Here is a 23,911-nt window from a genome sequence, read left to right as displayed (position 1 = left end):
TTATTTGTTTTAAGGTTAGAACGAGCACATTTTCAATTTTCCAACCAGACCTTTAAAGAGCCGCACTGTGGTTGTATTACAAGTGGTAGGCAGAAATCGTGTATTTTCCGGAGATCTTGCGAAAGTGCGCTCTCTGATTTGTAGTTAATCCTTTATAAATTATTTTTGTTAGCACGTATAGTTTCTCTTTTTGCGGTGGGGGACATTTTCCACATTTATTTTCGTTTTGGTACTAACAGCATGGTTTTTTGGGGGGATTCTCCCAGTTTAAAATGTAGCATTTCTACCTCTTAATCACACCAGTATAATCTGAATAATGTCACTTTCAGCAGGTAATACTCAATGAAATACACATGCAAAGGAAACAGCAAAGGCAAATATTTATTTAAATATTAATTTCCCTAAAACAAAAGTACAGATATGTTTCATCGATATTTATTCTTTAAATAACTTTCGGTTCAATAACTGAAATGATATTCTACTGGGATGTGTTGATTTACTGAATTAAGAAATGATGTTACAAAGCAAAATATTTAATGATTCACATGAGGCTAAAAAATATGTTTAATTAAACACGTTGACTTTTATATAAACGCACATCCCTTCCCACATGCATATATTTAATAACAAAAATGTACACAATGGCATATATGGTCGTTGTACAGTACCTGAACCGATCTGTGCAACAAAACTTGCGATCGGTCATCGATCATCAATCAGTTCCTGGTCAGTCATCGATCTGTCAAACCGACCCATTTAACTGGTGATAGCATCACATGACCACAGAGAGGTCAATGTATTTTACGGTTTTTTGTTGTTTTCTTTGTCAATTTTACACATATTTTTATAATGTAATAGATTTAAACATCAATTTACACTTTTATTTTACATTTCTTTTATTCCATACAGATCTTACATCATTTTGCATAAAAATACTGCGATCAGATCGGTCACCGTCATCGATCCGTCAAATCTTTGCGTGGATTGATTCAAGGACTGTTTTTTATTTGTTTATCAAAATTGTAGACGTTTTTAGCTGGAGAATATTGACATGCACAGAACTTGAATGGGGAAAACGGGTGCGGATTTTTAATGAGAAGTTTTGGTAAAAGCACATCAATTATTGTTATTTAAAAAAATATATTGAAGTCAATTAAAACTAAATCTTGACATTTTTGGAAGAGTAAACAAATACATAAAATACATAATTTAAGTTAATGATAAAATGATATGATAAATCAAAATTAGGTTACAATTTATTTTGGGTAATTAGATATATATATATATATATAACACGTCTCAGAATGTGACGACTCTATTTGCTACACTGCTCCATCGGATCAAATTGATACAGGGAAGATATGTAAACGTATAGAAAGGTCTGAAAAATTCCCAACGATGTTAGAACTATCAAATTTGCGATGCAAATTTTTGGTCGTTCCCTCCGCGGGACTCGAACTCGTACTGCTGTGACATCTATGGCAACACCACCTGCACAAAGTCCAGCGCCCTAGACCACTCGGCCAGCTAGAGAGATAGAGAGAGATTTGGTTACATGTACTGCCTGTTTTACTTTTATTACATTGGTTAGAAATTTGCAATGTTAGTGATGTACTTTAAATGTTTGAAATGATGTATAAGTTATTTTCATCCTCCTTGTTCTCCGGTGGTGCTAAGCTGATGTACATTAACAACACAAGACATAGTTTTGTTGTTTAAATGTTGCGACTATAATTGCATGAAGGCTTACATTTTTACAATTCAAAAAATAATCATAGGTTTTCGAAAGAAGTTACCAGCCTGGCCATTAGCCTTGTCTTATTTTAATTATATATCGTAGATGTTTTACTGAGATTCGTGTGACACTTCATACTATTTTTATATATAAATCTAACTTTATGTTTAGCACTAATGCTGCAGATTAGTTACATCTCAAAACACGTGCATTTCCTATGCTGATATAATTGGTATGTATATTTGATTTAATATTATATTATACATATATTTCACTTCAAAATCTTCTTTGAAAGCCTTTTTATAATCAATAAAGCCATCAATTTGACGTTTGGAAGATTTCTGTCTGTATTGTTTCACAATTCAATACAAGATGGTTATTGTGTGAAGAATTTGAAAATGTTGTCCCTTATAAAACTAACACGGTACGAATAAGCGGGTGCAGTACTAATAATCTTTAGTATTTCATTTTATTTACCCAGCTACCCTTAAATGATACACAATACTTGAAAAAGTGTTTAAACGCTTTTTGTGATAAATCTGAAGTGATGTTTGCAGAAGCTATTCGAGATTTATATATTGTTTTTACCATTAACATCCCTTTTGTCGCAGAAGAAGGTAAACTTAGGGTAAGAAACATACCTCTTGAAATCAGTGATATGTTTGTATTATATTCAATTTCACCAAAGCCTATTAACTTTAATTGGGCACTAAATATGCTCTTCTCCTCGCCGATTTGTTTTTGATATTCATACGAGACTTAGTTTCTTCAGAATCTTGTAAAGAATAAAAAATTAAGAGCTGGTAAATCCTTTAGTTTAATGCACAGATATATTGAGATGTATTTTCCATCAATAACCCTTCTTTTGATAAACGATTACCGTCTATATATCTACCAGAGCTTGAGTTTAAGGAGACTATAGAAACAGCTAGTTTTGCATCTTGTTTTTACCTACGTCTCGACTTTGACAACAGTTGTCATCTCAGCACTTACGATAAAAGAGACGACTTTAATTCTAATATCATAAGTTGTTCGTACCTATGCAGTAATAACCCTTCATCTCCTGCATATGGTGTTTATATTTCACAATTAATTCGCTTCGCTGGAGCAAGTACTTACTACTCTATTTCCTTGAACGTTATAAATTTCTGCGTAACAGACTCTTGAAACAGGGGTATGGGTTATTGCATCTCAATAGGTCTGCTTTTAATGATATATGTTCTTGGTTGAAAAATATTTTCTTGAACAAAATGAGTAATGTTTTTTTTAATATTGTTCCTTGTGCTGATGAAACCGCTGATTTATCGATTGTGACACGATAGCATCCAAATGCAGTTTAATCATCACTGGTAAAACCTTGATTTAAACCACAATTTCGTTTGAAATGCCTGTACCAAGTCAGGACCATTGCGTAACCAGTGGCCCCGGTGGTGTAATATCTATTTTGTCAGATTTATTTGGACTTGACTTGATTATGAAACGGATTTGTGTCCTGTAATTTAATATTTTCCTTATTGCAACAAAATGAAATCAGTCTTAGTTACTTTGATGCCTATAAGAGATTGTTGTAAAATCCTGAATAAAAACGTTCCAGAGATTTGTAAGAGTTTGGTTCCTTACCCCTGGGTCTACGTCCTTAAACAAGGCAGTATCACTTGTATTACAAAATGCCCTTTCCAATTTGTAAGGCTTACTTCTCAGTATTTGTTTCTTTCTTATAGAAGTTAAGTTGTGAAAACAAGATATGTGTATTAGATCTAACGAGTAATCAAGGGAACCAAGGTTATAGTGGTAATCAAAAATATGTAATCCAGGGAAAAACACTAGATATGGAAAACAGACATACACAACAAAGAACATAAAGTAACTAAAATCATACATACAAAGTAACAAAAGCAAATTAGCAACTCGGTCTCCACTACAAACTGGGAGCATGGACCCGGGACCCTGGTAGAGTAAGCGTCCTCTGCTTTTCTAAAAACACCCGCCGAGTTGCTCATAAAAAGTCAAGTCCGGGATAAACGAAAAAGGAAAGGAAATTCATGATACGTTGAACAAAGCAGTTTTCATGGCGCAGATGGATACACCGTAACGATCCACGAGTTCATGATGACGACCATAAAACTTTTGTAGTGATGACTTCAATCTTGTAGCAACATTACCCTGCCCCAGAAGCCTGTTTGTTAGAATTCTATCGCGATACAAAAAGTCTGCGTAGTCTCGGCAAGCTCTGGCATAACGTATGAGTTGTGATATGAATACTCCATACGCAGGTGCTGAGGAGATGTTGCCATAGATGAAAGGAAAGTTAACAATTCTGAATGAAAAGTCATCACGTTTGTCGTAAAGTTTGGTCAATAGTTTTCTTTAACCATTAATTTCTAAGTGTAGGTCAAGATATGAGGCTGACTTTACAGTGTCTGTAGTACCCTTTATCTCACGTTCTTTGGGGAAGATGCGATGTATCAAATCCCCAAAATTAGGATTATTTAAAGATAATACGTCATCTATATAGCGGAAACTGAGATTAAAGGATCTCGCTAAACGATTTTCTTTCTTTCGGATCAGATCAGCTATAAAGCCTCGTAAGAGTGAAGGAATATAGGTCAACAAGTAGAAGAGCACATTTTTTTACCATTGGAATGCCGACCAATGAAAACACGTCCACCACACTTGACAAATATGTTGTCGATTAAAAAATCCATCATTTTGTATATTTGGAAGTTGATTTGAAATTATTTCTTACAAAGTATGAGGAATCTCTACCAAGAACTGTATATTTGTATCTATGTGAATCATTTAAGAAAAAAACAATGACGTATAATATTTTTAAGTCGGAATTTTAACTGAGTATGGGGAATACAAGTATACAGTGTTGAAAAATAAATAAATCTAAATGAATATTTGACATGATGTTCAGATGTCCTATTAATAACCCACGAGTTTTCTATTGAAGAAAAGGAGTTTATGATAATGAAATGTTGACAGCTGATTAGAAAGGTCATTTAATCGGAGAGCTTGTATGATCAACATCATATATCAAAAAGGTCATAAGATTAAAAAGTCATATAACCAGAAGGTCAATTCTAGAAAATGTAGAATAAAGTGTTGTTAGAATCTACACACTGATAAATATTTCATACACAGGTAAACAAATGTATGTTTTTTTAGATATGGAAACATTTGTTAGGGCTTGTATGGAAATTAGATTAGTTGACATATAAACATGGGAACACATGTTTTCAAACATTATACTAAAACCATTCTCTCTCCACATACGAAGTCTTATAAAAACAAAAATGACATTTTATGTACATATTTTTGGCATTTTTACTTTACTCCTTTTTTGTATGGTTTTCAAAGTTTTTCATATTGGACATAAACATCCGAAAAACAAATGAAAAACCCATGTTTTTACGAGGTATTTTAGCGAAGAGTAATCAAAGGAACCAAGATTCTAGCGGGAATGAAAATAATGTAACCCAAGAATAAAGACCAGACATGGAAAACAGACACACACACACCAAATTAACTTAAAATAACCAAAATAATAGATACAAAGTAACAGAGGTGAATGAGCCTCTATTCTACTTTTAATTCTATTGTATTCAGATAATAGTCTTGAACTGATTGTCTCCAAAAGATCTTTCGAATTTTTCAGGATCCACATTGACATAATACCACTACGAGAGTAACAAGTGTTGTGGTAGGACTGCAGACCATCTTTGACAGCTGTGAGTATAGAAGTTAAAAGCTTTGAAAGAAGTTTGGTGGTACATTTTGCAGATCCAGCTATGTAACGTTGTATGGATTCTTGTGGAGTTTAGGAACATAGACGGCAAATCACAGTCATCGTCCTTGGTAGGGAGACCAAAAGTGGATAGCACAGATTTATGGTTTTCCACAATTTCCTCTTTGGAGAGTGTGGTAGCAGTATAGGTCTTATCATTGCTATTATAGGGTTTGTAAGTCTCGTTATAGTTTCAGTTTCCCTTTGGGAATTTTTTATGTAGAACGTATTGAAATCCGAAGATCGACCTGTATTTTATTTGTTTACTTCCGGGAAATCGAAGCGCTGCATCACAATGCAAAATCATTGTCATTTTTAACAGTATTTTTACACAGAAAGATATTATGTTGAACTCAGTGCTATGTTAATGGCGAATCTCAATGCATTAGAATGGTCACATACTTACGAGACTTACATACCATATTTTCTTTGTCTACCTCTGATAATAAACATTGGATGTAAAACGTTTTGCAGACAAAAAAATGTTATTTTGGTCTTTGTCTGCTGGTACGACAACATATTTGTCATGTTTAGTAGAAATTGTTTTTGTTACATTGGTGTCTTTGAAAACTGATGTAGCATTGGCACTCATTGACCTACTTAAAACTTTCATTCGTTTCAAAATTTAAGACCTCACGGCCTTTAACCACTCTGACAGAAAATCAATGTCTTCTTGTTCTCTTTTTATCCATTTTCTTGCGTAGTTATCCACGGCATCCATAAGAACTTTAAAGTTATGATTCCAATTCATGGAGCGTGGTTAATGGTACTTGGGACCTTTAGGAAGGATATTACGCAGATATTCGTTTTCGATTATGGACAAATCTCCCGTTATGGCGTTACCGGAAGGACCATATTTGAATAGAGTTTTTGCAAGAACAGTCAGGTGGTTTAGCTTTGAAGTCCTCGATCTCGACGTTCTGCAATAGCTTTTTTTATAATTGAAAATTTTAGATGCATTGGTTGAAGTATAGGAAAAAAATCTATATAACCGGTTTTCCATTTTTTCATCAGAAAATGAACACACTTGTAAACTCTTCCAAAAATTATGTTTATTGGCCATTTTTTAAAAATTTGTTTTATAATATATTTTCATGTTGCAGAAAACTAAGATCTGCATTGCTTTCATTTCTTTTTGTGGTTTATATCATTCTAGTTTTTTAATAATGTTTGCACATCTTATGATAAACGAGATAAAGCTACAAGTTGTTTATTTTAAAGCCTATAAAAAGCTAAAATGGTTCATCCATATCCATAAATCAGGAACTCTTTTATCTTGTCAGCAAACAATTATCAATAATGGAATAAACGCGTGAAACTGAACAACAACTTGTACCAGAACATGCACAAATTCAATACGCAAATATTATAACAAACCTAACCACTGTGCGGAACTATTAATCTCGCCACAAAATAGTTTATCAACATTGAACATTCACATTTGTAGATTAAATATCAGTTACAATATTTTGTCAGATGCAATGTCATTTGTGCAAAATGATCAATGTGAATAACTTCTTTTTTATGTGATTATAATAATAATGGCAGTAAAATACAACCAAATGACTCTCCAAGGAAATCAAAGTTATTTGAACTGAATCGTGAATGTTGCATGTAATAATTGGTTTGTTATTTTCGAAAACTGCTTTTTGCACATGAAAGGAAGAGGAAAATGAACCTTTGGACCATTAATCCCAGCCATTCAATTTTTGTCTTTTTTCTATCTAAAATTAATTACTAATATATCTTGTTGTTCCCTGTCAGAACCTTTCCCTTTTTCGTGTTGAAAACTTTGTACAGTATTTATACGATTAGTGTTTTCGAATCATTTATTTGAATTAAATACTGCTGATATTTATTAACAAAACATGAGGACAATGTAGACCTTTTTGGAAGTTTACAAGTGCATTTGTTTTTAATTTTTTAATTTGTATTGGGTAAATCGGTCATGTTCAAATTTAAAAAAAAATTTTTTTAAAATCAATCAAATCTTTTTTTATTTATATTTGTATGCCAGTGGGTAGCCGAAAGGTATGTTATTAAATTAGATAATATCCACCATTTATTAGACAATAGCTTTATGCAGTTTAATCCGGAATCGTTTTGCCTTTTTATTGTCGACATTTAAGGTTTTTGTGATTCAGCAGTGGGATTTTTCTCATACTTCAAAATCCAAAAACATGGCCTTAGCGTGAACACAGAAAACAAAGACGCATACACACTGTACCAAAAAGAATAAAAAAAAACGAAAAAATTTGTACTTCCCATTCTGATTATAACGAACTAAATATTTTTTAATCTATAAAAAGTAAAACTTCATAGTAACTAACGTATTTCTTATGTATTAACTACTAAAATCAGTTCAGAATACACATGCACAGTTTAAATCCATACAGTTGCATTTTTATTGTGTTTTTGGTTTTCGTTTTGTTTTGTTTTTGTTTGTATTTTGTTTGTTTGTTTTTGTTTTTTTTTGTTTCTGCTGCAGTGTATTCTTTGATTCTATATTTATGACACATATACGTTCGTTCTAAGTAATTGAATGGAACCGATTCTTAAATACATAACTAAATTGAACCATTTAAATATGGAAAGAACTCATTTATGTAAAATTTTTACTATGATTGATAAACTCTCCAAACTAATTTTATCGTCAGTGTCGTCGTGGAGGACAATATAAACAAGACGAAATAAATTCCATTGACACATTAAGTCAAGATATTAGTAGTATTACAGTTCTACAAATTAAGGAGCTGCTGAATTAAGATACTCACAGAAATATTAGTACAACGTCAGTACTCCGATACTAGTTTGCGTTATTTGAACATCTGAATATAGTTCCCCAATTAAGTTCCCCTTTGCAAATGTTCTTTTTTACCTTTTTGATTAACACGTTTAAACATTCACGCAACCTATTGGTAAAGATGTTTTTACATAGATCAGCACTTTTTTGGATTGTTTAGTGTCAGTCTGTTTAAGAATCAGGCAGAGAGTGAAACATGGTATGACAAAAAAACCACCAGTTTGAAAATGTACTTTGACTATTTGCACCGTAAGAATCAAGGAAATAGGACAAAATTTCCCACATTGTTTTGTTAAATTGAGTTATTTCATTGAATTGCACTGAAAATGAACATTTCAAGGACATATAACTCTGTCAAAAATTTCATTTTTCTAACATTCTATTGTACATTATATATCAAATACAGTTCCGCTGAGATCAAATAGTGGCCTTTTCTTAAAGAAAAGTTAAAACATATTGTCAGGTCGGTAGCTTTAGACATGCATGTTTCTGATTTTTTTCCGTTTTGCCTGATTCTTACAAACACTTACACTTAACTCATAAGTAATAAAAGTACGTTTTATCGTTAATCTACGTTAGTGGAACGGTAAGTTGATTCCGCACCCCTACACAAATCTGTAATTTGTACCGAATTTTGAATTTTTATTCGGGTACTTGAGTCCTTGGGAGTATCATATGTGAGTACTCGAGTATTGAATTTCATGTCTATTATCATCCAAAAAGTATTACCCTGATGCTGTTGTAGCTCAAACTGTACATAAGAGATACATCACTATTATTATGGAACCTATTTTCTTTGTTTGATTATTTATTCAATTATTTAATTTTCATTTTTTTTTGCTTTGTTTTGTTGTGTGTGTGTCTAAACGAAAAAAAAGCTATTGAATTCACAAATGACAAATCAGTTAAATTAGTCTACAGTTTCAGCATTGTATCGAATGAAATATAATAGAAGTAGCTGAGAATCGAAACGGTTGGCGGCTGTAAGACTACAGGAAGAACTTCTTGAATGCATCTCTCTGGTTATCATTATTCATACATTGCAATGATCTTGTTTGATAACGAATAGGCATGCCAGTATTGCATAAACGTTTCATATTTTAACCAGTTTTCTTTGAAAATTCGTTTTAATATTCTCCATTGAGATCATATCAAAGTGTCTTTTACAGCAAACATATTGATCTTGATTTCCCCAGTCAACGTAAATATTCAAATTAGTTTTTAAAATAGACATATTTATCATACAAATATTAGCAATGAAACATGGTCCTTTGAGAAAAGGATAAATAATGATAGTTTATACTAATAAACAGAGAATGAGTTCATATAATGCTGGGTGCACTATACTGTTACATTTAGGCGCACTGTTTCGCATGCAAAGTTGACCCTGTCTAAACTTAAAATTAAGTTGAAATTTGGTGGATATATAAATTAAATATAGTTAAGCCTTTATACATAGACAGATACAATATTTGTGTAGACAAGTGTAACTTATATGAAAAAGGATATCCGGAATGTTTAAGTCCCTTGCTGTAATAGGTTCTCTGGCTGATTTTCAATATAAATAATTTCGCACGAAGATTAGGAACTAAATTTGAAAAAAATTAATCGAAAAGTATTTAATTACTTTTTACATTTTCCACCACCTCCATGCATGCTTTCATCCTGCGCTAGTTTCTAATTTCTATTTTTTTTGGTGACAAAAATCAATAATTTACTTATAAATTACTTGAATCTTACCAAGTTCATTTGAAGAGTATGTACCTTTCTCCTGAAAAGCACTTGCAATATCTGTGTGGACTGCCTCAAAACATTTTTATTTCAATAAAATGAGACCAAATTCGCGGAATTGACCTGACTGTATGGTACTGCCCAATATCTGAACATTTTCGAAAAATACAAAATAATATGTCTACTCCTGATACAAATTCCAATTACTCTAAAACGACTTTTAAAGTGGAAGGAACACGATTTGTAGGAAAGTGTGGTGTTGAAAAAGCAATAAATATGAGCATTAAGACCTGTGTAAATACATGAAAGAAAATCGGTGCTATCTTTTTTCAAACTAGCTAAAAATTAATTAAACGTTTTATTACCCTTTGTTATTTTTCATTTACCGGTTTATTCATCATAATGAATAGTTTGCAAAATATAATCAATCGAAAATATTACAATGCAATGTTGTCCATGGTTTGTTTTTGCTCATTACATTTCAATTTCGTCATTTGACGGAATCATCAATTGTTTTCTTGTTATTTTTTTTAATCAAAGGCATTCATTGAAAACTTAATTTAGTCATAATTATCTATTGACCAAAACAGAATACAAACTGAATTAGCGAGAAATTATGAAAAACCTTTTTATTTTTGATATTTTGTAACATACTAACTTAAATCAAAACAATATGTAGTCTTTTTGCGTTGTATCACACTTTATCACATATCAGAATTTGCAAAATTCTTTAAAATATTGCTACTTTACAAAACATCCAAGGCAATCAAGAGACTCAAGAGACATATGCATGGAATTTATAAAGAGTTGTCAGAATTAGGAAGACGTAATGGTCTATAGATGCTTTATTCATAATCTTAAAATATTAGTGTACTTAAATGTTGGCTTTATATCATTATTTGATTTTAGAATATTGTAGTGCAATTATACGGCTAGCTTTTACTGATCCCTAGATACCAAAGTGCTATATAACTCTTTTGAAGTCTTTTGATCGACTGTATTAATGAATGGATAGCTAAATGTCATTTAGGAATGTTTCAGCTTTATTTAGACTTACCCAATATGATTTGTGTGGTTTTTTTTCTGTTGTAAAGACTTACATTGCATTAAAATATATTAGATGTTCATTCATATTTCGGTTCCTTTCATCTTTAATGCTACACTTTGAAAACAAAGATTTAGTTTTCGATAATAAGTGGTTGAAACAGGCCATGAAAGAACTTTTAAGCTTCATTTTTACATTTAGACACATTGTTCTCTGTGCAAAGAATTATCATATAAGGAGTACTCTAAAGATATCATAGTCGGATAATTAAGTAGAAAGAGTGAATAACTGAAATATGATAACGAATGCCAAAGAACGCCTAGCTTTAAAGAGTGTGCGTTTTTGGCACGAGTGACAATATTTTGATTATTCCTGATAACCAATTGATTATCATATTTTTGTTAAATTGATTTCTTCCATTATTCATTGTTATTTTCATTTGGAATTTTATAATCATATTTATGTTGTAATATTTTGTGACGCTTTGGCGGGAGAAAGTTCGAGAGTGCAATTATAAAATTTATTCTACAATGTGAACTTAATATTTTTGCAACTGGAACATTCGGTAAATCACTGTAATCTAAATAATAATGCAATTTTATCATCTTTTGTTTTCATCGCCATAAATGCTTCTCTTCTATACTTTGCTTTATATTACAACGATGTTAATCCGGAGATTCTGAGATAGAGCTTACTGATAACTTAAAATTACAAGTTAAGTTTATACTTAAAAAAAACAAAGATAATATAAGCTTAGTTGTCAGTCTTTGTAAGAATCATTTCACTGAAATGCACTAAAGATAAACATTTCAAGGGCAGATAAATCTGTCAAAAATCTTATTTTTCTTACATTCTATTGAAAATAAATTTAAGAAAATCCAGCCATACAGAGATCAGGGAAATACAAGGAAATTATCACTAAATTAAATTATATTATCAGGAATTGGGTTTTTGCCATGCATGTTTTGTTTTTTCCAATTCTGCCTGATTCTTGCAAATACTTACACTTGATATACAAAGTTTATAAAAGAATTACATGAACATCGAACCCTTTGAAGGTTCGTGATCAAAGTTTAGTAATTTTCGCTAAAAGCTATCACAGATAAAGTTTTGTTCAAAGGAATGATCTCATTAATTTTAGAGATGCCATGTACATGGACAAAAAAAACCTTTTTTTTTCATAATCAATATAGTCAAGATTACTTTCTATGCAACAAGGATACACCATTGACCTTCGAACGTTTTAAGGAACGGTCATGGTAATAATAAGGAGACAGAAGGAGATTCATGCAAGTCAAAAATCCACCAAATTTGCCTTCTTTCTATTTTATAAACAGTTACAGACCACAAAACCAGATCTTTTTTTGTCATTTAGTAATTGCACTCCGAGAAAGCAATTATATCGACTTTTTAGAGTGACAGTTTTCAAGTGTTATCGTTCTTGATTTTAGTGGGAGATGAAAGTATTAATTTTTCAAGAATTGAGATCCAATTGCAGAGAGGATATCAGTGCACACAAATATAGCATTTGAAGACCTAGAAACCATACTTTGGTTCTATGGGTCATTCTCCATGGTGAATCACCTCTTCCGTATGCGGTGTCTGAAGTACTTAAGGAGATAGATCTGGGATAAGGAACATAACTCTTGAAATCAGTGATATGTTTGCATCATATCTAATTTTATCAAAGCCTATCAAGCTTTCGTTTGAAATAGAATGAAATAAATTTGAAATAAAATCACTTTGATGTTCAGATGAGATTAATGTAAAAGGCTTTACACAAACGTCCCGATGACGTGTAAGAGTTATGTCCCTTACCCTGTGTCTACCCCCTTAACCTCATAATTTATAGTCAATTATGTCGTATCTAAATAATTTATATAAAATAATGAAAAACATACATAAAAGAACGATAGAGAAAAATGCATACAGTATCTTAAGCAATCAAAAACTATTTTGTTTTTAACTTTTAATCATCACTGATACAATTTATGATGAATACAAAAAGAGTTGATTCGAAGTAACAAGCATTTTACGGCTACTTTCTATTAAAACAGAAAAATGATAATCTCATAAAACATCTATATGTTGTCAGAAATAATTGTTATTTGTTGACCCATCTTGTCATATTATATCAGAAGCAACTTTGTTCTCCAACACACCCACGTCACAACTACTTTTTTCAGACCTTAAATTAGTCAGTATTAGGTTCCTTACTGTAAAATCAAATCAATCATTGTTTTTTTTACCCTTCATGAAAATGCTGAATTATTAGGCAAATGATTGCTAGCCTATGTGACAGTCGTTATCGATTCATACAGACTAAGACATTCTCTTTCAGGATTGTATGGCATTAGTATTGGAGAGATTTAAAGCAAGCGGTGCTTCAGAGTAGGGCTAATTAGGAACACGAAGAGTTCACGAGTAAGTTGAATTATTCATTTTCATAACGCTTGCAAGCACACTATTTGCATTGTTAACTTGGAAACATTTTTATGCTCGATTCAATACGAAATATTACAAAAAAATATTTAAGGAATTTTGTAATTACTAGCTTTGGTATTGGAAGAATTAACATTAATCACTCGGTAATCACTTATAACTCACGTAATAATAGCAGATGGATATACGACTCCAAGTTGATTAAATATTTTACATATTTGTATATTTCCTTGGTGACAGAATTACAATTGTTTAGCGTTAACTTTACTATTCATTGTCTTATTAGTATTTTCTTTTCACGTCTAATTATTATTTTATAGAACAATTTCTTTTTTCACCTAAACTTCTTAATATTCTTGACCATTATTTTCGGTTAAAACAAAACATTAAAAATAAAGTATACTGAAACCTGCCGTAACCGAATTTGAATAATTCAGTTTAATGAGATAAACAGACTTCTTCTTAAATCCCTTCATAACAGTTTAAATACTCTTTTTACCTGCGTAAAGTGAACAGCTACCTAAAACCAGACTTCTTCTGAAATCCCTTCATTACAGTTTAAATACTCTTTTACCTGTGTGAAGCGAATACCTGCCTAAAAGCCAGAGTTTTTCTGAAATCCCTTCATAACATTTTAAATAATATGTTTACGTGTGTAAAGCGAACACTTGCCTCAAAACAAATTTCCTCTGAAATCCCTTCATAACAAATTAAATGATATGTTTACCTATGTGAAGCGAACACCTGCCTAAAAACCAGACTTCTTCTGAAATCCCTTCATTACAGTTTAAATACTCTTTTACCTGTGTGAAGCAAATACCTACCTAAAAGCCAGAGTTTTTCTGAAATCCCTTCATAACATTTTGAATAATATGTTTACGTGTGTAAAGCGAAGACTTGCCTCAAATCAAATTTCCTCTGAAATCCCTTCATAACAGAATAAATAATATGTTTACCTGTGTGAAGCGAACACCTGCCTAAAAATCAGACTTCTTCTGAAATCCCTTCATAACATTTTAAATAATATGTTTACTTGTGTAAAGCGAACACTTGCCTCAAATCAAAGTTCCTCTGAAATCCAGTCATAGCAGATTAAATGATATGTTTACCTGTGTAAAGCGAACACTTGCCTCAATCCAGACTTCTTCTGAAATCCCTTCATAACAGTTTAAATACTTTGTTAAAATGTGTAAAGTGAACAGCTACCTAAAACCAGACTTCTTCTGAAATCCCTTCATAACAATTTAAATACTTTGTTAAAATGTGTAAAGTGAACAGCTACCTAAAACCAGACTTCTTCTGAAATCCCTTCATAACAGTTTAAATACTCTTTTACCTGCGTGAAGCGAACACTTGCCTCAAACTAGACTTCTTCTGAAATCCCTCCTAACACTTCAAATACGCTGTTTACCTGTGTAAAGTGACCAGCTGCCTAAAAGCAGACTTCTTCTGAAATCCCTTCATATCAGTTTAAATAATGTGTTTACCTGTGTAAAGCGAATACTGACCACAAACAAATTTCTCAGTCAAATATGATTCCTTTTAGTCTGGTTTCACCATCATATACAGATCTGAAACACTCGAAGATTCTATTGTACCTTTGAACCATAGTCATAACTAGTTTTAAAAAATAAAATATACTTGTATCCGTGCAAAATTAGTATTCTATGTAGCCACACATAAACGTATCTAGTTATTTAACATTGGTATAACACTTCTTAACTCTAAGTCCTTCTTTTTCAGATGAAGAACATACATTTTTGAATAATCTGATAGGAATCAAGATGGTTGGGTTACATCAGAGGTCCCTTTCAACTAACTTACAGAATGGAAAAGATAGTAGTGGTGGGTCGGGCAATGAACCATGTAAGTTACTTTATCATTGTTTGGGTTTCATGAAGCTGTCCACATTTCATTTCTTTCTTTCGAATTTTCTATTCGGTTGTTAGTTTTTGTATTTCTTTTTTATTAGAAGACAAGTTCTAAGCATTAAAAAAAAGCCTTTATTATCTTGATTTTTTATGTATAAACTATTTCATTCGGTTCGCTACATTGTGTATATAGACCTCTTTCTATCCTGTATTCACATTTTTATTAGCTCACCTGGCCAAAGGTCAAGTGAGCTTATGCCATCACTTGGCGTTCGTCGTCGTCATCGTCGTCGTCGTCGTGGACAAATGTTCAAAAATCTTCTCCTCTGAAACTACTAGACCGACGGATTTTAAACTTGACAGGATTGTTCCCTGGGGTGTTCTGCACAAAATGACCGTTGGGATTTTTAATCCATAAAAAACATGTCCACCGTTACTAAAAATAGAACATAGGGGTCAGATGGCAGTTTTTTGTAAATAACTCAAAAAGCGTTGCCTTTAGCAAATTTCTGACTAAATAATATTGTTCAGCATTATGAGACGGACCTATGCCGAAATTTTCAAAATGATTTGTTAACTGATGTAGGAGTTACGACCCGAGAAACAGTTTTATTTCGCATCGCATGTGCAACTTTGAAAATGTTCTCAAAATTCATTGCACAGAATTCAATGAAAATTGGCGTATTTGTTTCTTAGGATATCTCACACAAAATGACTCAGAATTTTAATCCATGAATAAACATAGTCTTTGTTACTAAAAGTAGTACAAGAGCATCACAAGGCAAGGCAATTTTTTTTGCAATTAACTGACGAACCGTTACAAAATTATAGCTGGGTAATTATAGTACTTAACATAATGGACTTGCGCTGAAATGTTCACAATAATTCGTCAGCCGAAGTAGGAGTTTTAGCCTCTGATTTGTTTAAACAAACGTGTACACCTTTGAAAATATTCTTCTTTTATACCATTTACGATCATTCAATGAAAAAACGCATATTTGTTCGATAGGGTATGTGTTCAAATTGACTTATGCGATTTTAATCCATGATAAGATACAGCTGACATTACTAAAAATGAAACATAGGGGTCAAAAAATCTTTCTTGGGTAAATAATTCAAAACCTGTTGCCTTATAAGCATATTGATATTGCATTTAACTCAAAAACCATTACCTTTTGCAAAAGCTTTGCAGGGGTTATATTGTTCAACATTATGAGTCCTACCAATGCTGATATTTAAAAAAACGATATGTCTACTAATGTAGGTGTTTTGGCTCCTTAAACAATTCTGAATTTTTTCCCCACATGTACAACTTTGAAAATCTTCTCTAAAACCATGTAAGATCATTTCATGAAAATGAGCATATTGGTTCTTAAGTATATTGTGCTATGACATCTGATTTTTAATTCTTGAATAGATATGGCTGCCTCTACAAAGAACTGAGCAAAGTGGTCGGAAGACATTTTTTTGAAAATAATTCAAAAACTATTGCCTTTAGCACAATTCTGGTCCAGGTCTTAAAAATACCACTAAAAGCGTTTACTACATTTGACAATTAAGTTAAATTTAACTTAGCCTGCCTCATTCCTCAAGTTTTTGGAATAAGCAAATAGTTCACAAGGTAAGCCGATTCAGGCTCTCTTGAGCCTCTAGTTTTTTGTTTGTTTGTTTCATTGTTTGTCTTTTTTTTTTTTTTTTTTTGCTTTTCTTTTGCAAACAGATAAGTTTTATATTCCTATACTCCATTTATCATCTATGCACTGGATTCCTAAACTCCACAAGAATCCATTCAAACAACGTTTCATAGCTGGATCTGCAAAATGTACCACCAAACCTCTTTCAAAACTTTTAACTTCTGCACTCACAACTGTCAAAGAGGGTCTGCAGTCCTACCACAACACTTGTTACTCCTGTAGTGGTATTAATTCAACGTGGATCCTGAAAATTCGAAAGATCTTTTGGAAACAATTAGTTCAAGACTATTATCTGAATATTAAAGCATTAAAACCTATGATTTTTCAACACTGTATACTTCTATTCCCCATACTCAGTTAAAATCCCGGCTTAAAAACATCGTTTTTAAAAAAAAAAAAAAAAAAAAAAGATGGTACACCTAGATACAAATATATAGTTCTTGGTAGAGATTCCCCATACTTTGTTAGAAGTAATTCAAAATCATCTTTCAAATATACAGTTGAAGTTATTTACAAAATGCTGGAATTTTTAATCGACAACATATTTGTCCAGTGTGGTGGACGTGTTTTTCAACAAACGGTTGTCATTCCAATGGGAACAAATTGTGCTCCTTTACTTGCTGACCTACTCCTTCACTCTTATGAGGCTGACTTCATAGATGATCTAATCAGAATTGGCTAAATCCTTCAATCTCAGTTTCCGCTATATAGATGACGTATTATCTTTAAACAGTACTAATTTAGAGGATTTGATACATCGCATCTACCCAAAAGAACTTGAGATAAAGGATACTACACAGACACTGTGAAGTCAACCTCATATTTTGACCTACACTTAGAAATCGATGGTAAAGGAAAACTATTGATCAAACTTTACGACACACGTGATGACTTTTCATTCAGAATTGTCAACTTTCCTTTCATATGTGGCAACATCCCTTCAGTACCTGCGTATGACAACTTATACGTTATGCCAGAGCTTGCCGAAACTACGCAGACGTTTTGTATCGCACTAGAACTCTAACAAAGGCTTCTGGAACAGGGTTATGTTGAACAAGATTGAAGTCATAACTACGGAAGTTTTATGGTCGTCATCATGAACTCGTGGATCGTTATGGTGTATCTATCTGCACCATGAAAACTGATTTATTCAACGGGTCATAGTTTTCCTTTCCTCGTTTGTCTACCGCGGACTTGACTTTTTATTAGCAACTCGGCGGGTGATCCTAGAAAAGCAAAGGACGCTTACCCTACCGATGCATCTGGTCCATGCTCTCAGTTTTTAGTGGAGTCCGAGTTGCTCATTTGCTTTTGTTTTTTTTTGTATGTATGATTTTAGTTACTTTTTCTATGTCTGGTCTTGTCCCTGGATTACATTCTTTTGATTACCGCTATAACCTTGGTTCCCTTGATTACTCTTCCATATTAACTCCCTGGGAAGTATTCGAATCGATATCTAAAGAATAAAAGTGAACTAGTTGTTAAAGGAGTAAACAAATTGGATAAATTAAGACATTTAATGAACATATCACATTAAAACAAGCTAAAATATATCCGTAATAGAGATCCTGACTACTGTAAAAGTACTTATATTCGTGGGTATCAAATTTCATGGTTAAGGGGAAAAGCACAAGATCGTGGATTCTTGAATTCGTGGTTTATGATGAACCTGTCATATAATTTAAAGAAAATAATCCTTTTCGTTGGGAATCAAATTTTCGTGGTTAACAAAAATTGGTACCCAACGAACAATAGTACTTTTAAAGTATATAATTGCATACTCTATATGGATGTTTTTAAACTACATTTTGTAACAGTAATGATATGCTATTTTTATAAAAATGGACCAATGGTAGGATTTCAACGATTTTTTTCAATGTATGAAATTCGTGTTATGTGCCAGAAAAAAATGTTATGAATACTTTTATACTTTTTATTTTCTATTATGACTGAAGAGTATAAAATGCAGTTCTTCCTATTGCAAAATGATGTATTTATTTCTTCTCCAAGCATAAGATGTATTGCCTATAATTTGTAATTGGAAGATTTAAGATTTTGTTCTTAACCAGTAAGATCTTTGAAATAGTGCTATTCATTCTAATTGTTCGATTAGATTTACAGACCTGGTTGAAACCTTCATAAAATATACAAATGTGAAATTAGGTAATTCCTAAAATATATATGATAAAAGCAAGATAATCACTTTTAATAATTATTTTTTTTTATAAAAAGTCTATAAAATATATACAATTTGACTCCATTTGTACAATTTTCTACCTTCAATTATTAAAATTCGTCGCACGAAATGTGTATTTCCTTATGTCAAATAATGGAAAGCATATGATGGATTGTTTCAACGGTGTCGCTTGCGTCAAAATTTGTATATAGGAAAGTGATAAAGTGGTGTATATTATGTTTGATTAAAAATATCGCTTGGAAGTAGGAGTGTTTGTAAATCAGTGATTATAATTAAGTATCAATCCATATAAAATGCAGATTCTGGCAATGGTAAAGGTAATAGTAGGTGCAGGAAAAGATACGGACAAAAACATGGCCGTTTAAAGTTACATATGCCATATTTTTAAGTAATGTACGGCAAGTGTAACTTGTAAGAGGTCGAACTTGAATACAGAGATTAATAAAAAAAAAATCTTCTTGTCGCAATATCCCTTCCCGCTCTTGTCGCCTTTTAAGGATTGTCTCTCTTGGAGCATCCTGACACTTGCTGTCGTTAATTAGTGAGACCGGTACACTAAGTGTTCGTACTTGGCCTATTCTTATGGCATGTCGGAAATGAAAAAAGTATCTGAATTCAAAGTATTATTGAAGACCATTTGATAAACGCTTTTTAGTGATGAAGATACGAAAATACCGAACTTTGTATTCGACGCTCCAAAATACTTGACTTAAATCAGGCTGTCAGTGCCTCGAAACTTTTTCGCGAGTATATATATATATATATATTATTTAAGGGTCTGAAAAATTCCCAACGATGTTAGAACTGTCAAATTTGCGAAGCAAATTTTTGGTCGTTCCCTCCGCGGGACGCGAACTCGTACCGCTGTAACATCTATGGCAACACCGCCTGCACTAAGTCCAGCGCCCTAGACCACTCGGCCAGCTAGGCTATATAAAATATAGCTTTCGTTGGCACGGTCATTCCTCCTCGTAGGATTAATCTAGGGCTGTAACTTAGTACACGATGTATGGTAGTACGGGACAGTTCATCTAGGTGTTATTATGTAGGATAGAGGGTCACATTAATGATGCATATCACAACAAATCAATATTATACAACGTCTCATAATGTGACGACTCTATTCGCTACACTGCTCCATCGGAACAAATTGATACAGGGCAGATAACGTAAACTTATAGAAGATTATCTTCCCTGTATGGATTTGATCTTTAATCTCCACCCCCCCCCTCCCCCCAACAACAACAAAATATCAAGAACGATATAGCAAATTTTATCTGCAATCTTTATTAATCGAACTCAAAAGCGACAATACCGAATGGCAAATTTAGACTGCTTAAGTGGTTGCAATCGTATCACCTTTTGTCTAATATTCATTTAAAATGTTCCTTAACATAACGTTTTTAAATTGGAACGTAATTGATATAATTATAATCCGTCCGAATAATTGTAAACAATTTATTCGGGTCATCAAGTATTGAAAAGAATACGAGTAACCTTCATCACCCGTAAAACAAACGACCGTATTAAGTACCAGTCCATATAAAATTCAGACACTGTCCCTATTAAAGTGATTTATGATGAAGAAAAACCCACCAATCTAAGAATGCCTTTTCAATCTACAATATTTTTAGGAAACAGTTGTACTTTCCATATTCAGATCTGCACTTTTGAGAAAATTATATATTTCTCTCACACTAAAATCAACCAAATCGAACAAAATCAAGAACGATAACTCTTGCAAAGTGCTTATTTTATGTGCGATCTATAGATATATATTATTTCAAAAGTGCAACACCCAAATTAAAATCTCAGACTGGTTATGTGGTCTATGACGGTTTCTGAACAAGAAATAAAAGTGAATTTGGTGGGTTTTTGACATGCATGAATCACGTCTTGTCTGATTTTTGCAAAGACTGATACTTAAATCGTAAATTATCTAAAACCAGTGGAGTACATTAATGGTTCAGTTTCGTTTTTCTGCTTTTTTCTAAGAATATTTAGTATATGGAACTAGGCTGAATTACATTCAAGACTTGTATTCCGCTGAAGACATGTCAACAATGTAATGTTTGTTCTTAAAAAGTCATTTATAAAACGTTGAAGGACCAAAGAAAAGGACTTGATAAATTGCATCAAACATACTTTAAAGATAATTAAGACTTTACTAAAACCATTGAAATCAAGAAACGATCAAATCGTATGCTTCTTTAAAATTAGTAAAATACTCTAAAGTGGTTTTTACTTTATCTGTTTGATATACAAAATGAATAATATCAACGCACTTATGATTTTAGGGAATCAGAAACAATGTCATGCTTCTGTAAACCTGTCTCCATTAGTAAGTAAACCATGTGTTAAAATTCGTCGATTTGCAGGCTTGGTAGTATTTTTAAAAGTTTGGAAATTGTCAATATGCAAAATAAACAAAGGGAGAAAAATGACAATTCTTACGATTGATATTGTCGTCATTATGCAAACTTATCTAATATCTAAATCAAATTTTTAAGGATTCATTTTTAATAAATATATTTTTTGTCAAAGATGACAAAAAAAAAAATAAATAATTAGAATGTAAATAAAGAGGAGTTTTGTTTTCTCATACGTTTTTCTCTTTAAAGTTTTTTTTTTGTGGCACCAATACATTAAGCTAAGATGACAATTTAAGCCCGGCGGAAATAATGTTAGTCTCATTCCGCCTTGGATAAACACTGTGTTTTATTTTCAACTACCGCCTCTTCTGTTCATTACCCTAAATGAACTATATCCTGTAAACTTTGTCCGAATTATTTGATGAAAATAATACAGCTTGAATATGACGGACAGTCTTCAATTAAGCTTAATTGGCACTATCAGATTTACAGGAATATTAAGGGTAATAAATAGACCCTCGTAAATAGACCTTTTCTGTTTTATGTCTGTCCACTTAAGAATGAAATTGTTGTCAGACGTATCAAATGCTCTACTAGCATCATCGCCTTGAACTACTTCGTCTCTTTTATCGGTGATTAGGACGTTTCACTATTTGCTTTTAATGGGTATATTTCTGAATTGACCATAAGCTCGATATTTAGAAATCATATAACTCTAGGCTTAATGCCAATTTTGTGTACCAGCCTGTTCAGAGTAATATTTTTTTCAATGTGTCCTTGATGGTGCCTTGTATGTCATTAGATTATATTCCTACATATGTTCGTTATATTGTGTTGGCGCCATTTTTCAACTTTCACAGGCGTTGGTTCGTACTCATTGTTTGAAAAAAGGTTTGGCTATCTACAAACTAGAAATAAAACAATAGTTAGTTACTCATTTACTTTTGTTACTTTGTATGTATTACTTTAGTTACTTCGTGTTTTTTGTTGTGTTTGTCTGTTTTCCATGTCTGGTCTTTGTCCCTGGATTACATTCTTTTGATTTCCTCTAAAATCTTGTTTCCCATTATTACTATTCGAAGCACATTTGTAATGAACTACATATAAATTGAATACGACACCTTTAGACTTTCTTACATACTTCAGCTGATGCTTTTTTTTGCCCTTAGTAAGTTGTACAAATGCTGCTGTTGAGAGGTTGACACAAGTGTACCTGTACAGCATAACGGATTTGGAATAAGCATTGATTTAGTTTAATTGTAGTAGCACAAGGAAATGTAAAAAAAATATAAATAAATCTGCTTAGTACTAAGTTAACTGGCACGTGACTAAAACTTTATGTCATGTCGCATTTGATAAGTAGATTAATGTATTTATTCAACTACAGACTCAATAATTCAAAATATGCAGCTTAAAAGTGAAATATGCTTAGCGATAACGTAAATAAGGAAACAGTAAATACAAAAATGCTCGCTCATAAAGATCTGCTTAAAGGAGTTAGTCGACACACCTTCAATGAGCACGTATAGGAAAGTTTAATTTACATGTATCAGAAATCAATATCCAGCGCGGAGGGTTATCTGCCATTTCAAAGCTCTTGCACCTCTGGTATACTCAGTACTGAAACCAGTTTCTTAACGATAATTTGGAATAGCGAACATCTCGGCACACAGAAACATCGGCCAAAGACAACTCGTCAAAATTAAAACAGTCCATCGTAAACATACTTGTGGTTTTGTAGTAAGTAGTGCTTGTGACTTGTAAATCGTGATATTTCTCTCCTGTGGTATTAGCAGGTGTTGTAAACGTGGTAAATTAAAGGTGGTAATAGGTCTGCAGAGGAATTGGGCCTTAATTATATTACATGTTTACATTTGTGGGGTTTAACATTTTAAGTAGCACTCCAGCTAAGAATCATGCAAAATGTGATATATTGTTGGAAAGCTTACGCATTTTTATTTTTGGTATCTTTTTAAAATGCTTTAGTAAACAGAAATTAACATTTGGTTTTTCATATAATCCATGTTCATAGGAGATAAAAATTGTATAGAATGCACTGTAGAATTCAACAGTAAGGGAGATAACTCTGTTAAGGACACTCAAATACAATAGAATCTATTGGATTTTCAATGTTGATTATCTCCTAAGAGCAGGCAGATTTGAATGAATAATGACACATTTCGTACTATAGACCCACAAAACAACTGAATTACAAAAATGAAAATATGTAG

At 32.3% G+C, this 23,911-nt stretch overlaps 1 protein-coding gene across 1 annotated transcript in view; it reads left to right on the top strand.

Moving 5' to 3' along the window:
- The window catches only part of LOC148620162 (synaptotagmin-15-like), a 170,416-nt gene that overhangs the window by 30,773 nt on the left and 115,732 nt on the right, over window positions 1-23,911 (top strand). The window contains exons 2-3 of the mRNA XM_088580790.1: window positions 13,446-13,528; window positions 15,290-15,412. Coding sequence (XP_088436916.1) covers window positions 15,331-15,412 — 82 coding nt within the window. The 5' untranslated portion in view covers window positions 13,446-13,528; window positions 15,290-15,330. The remainder of the gene's footprint in view (window positions 1-13,445; window positions 13,529-15,289; window positions 15,413-23,911) is intronic.

This window comes from Perna viridis, chromosome 4 (assembly GCF_037379345.1).
Source record: "Perna viridis isolate PV_CMFRI_1.1 ecotype Kerala chromosome 4, ASM3737934v1, whole genome shotgun sequence".
Taxonomy (NCBI): domain Eukaryota; kingdom Metazoa; phylum Mollusca; class Bivalvia; order Mytilida; family Mytilidae; genus Perna; species Perna viridis.
Note: the sequence above shows the minus strand (reverse complement) of the source record. Positions and strands in the feature narration are given on the sequence as shown.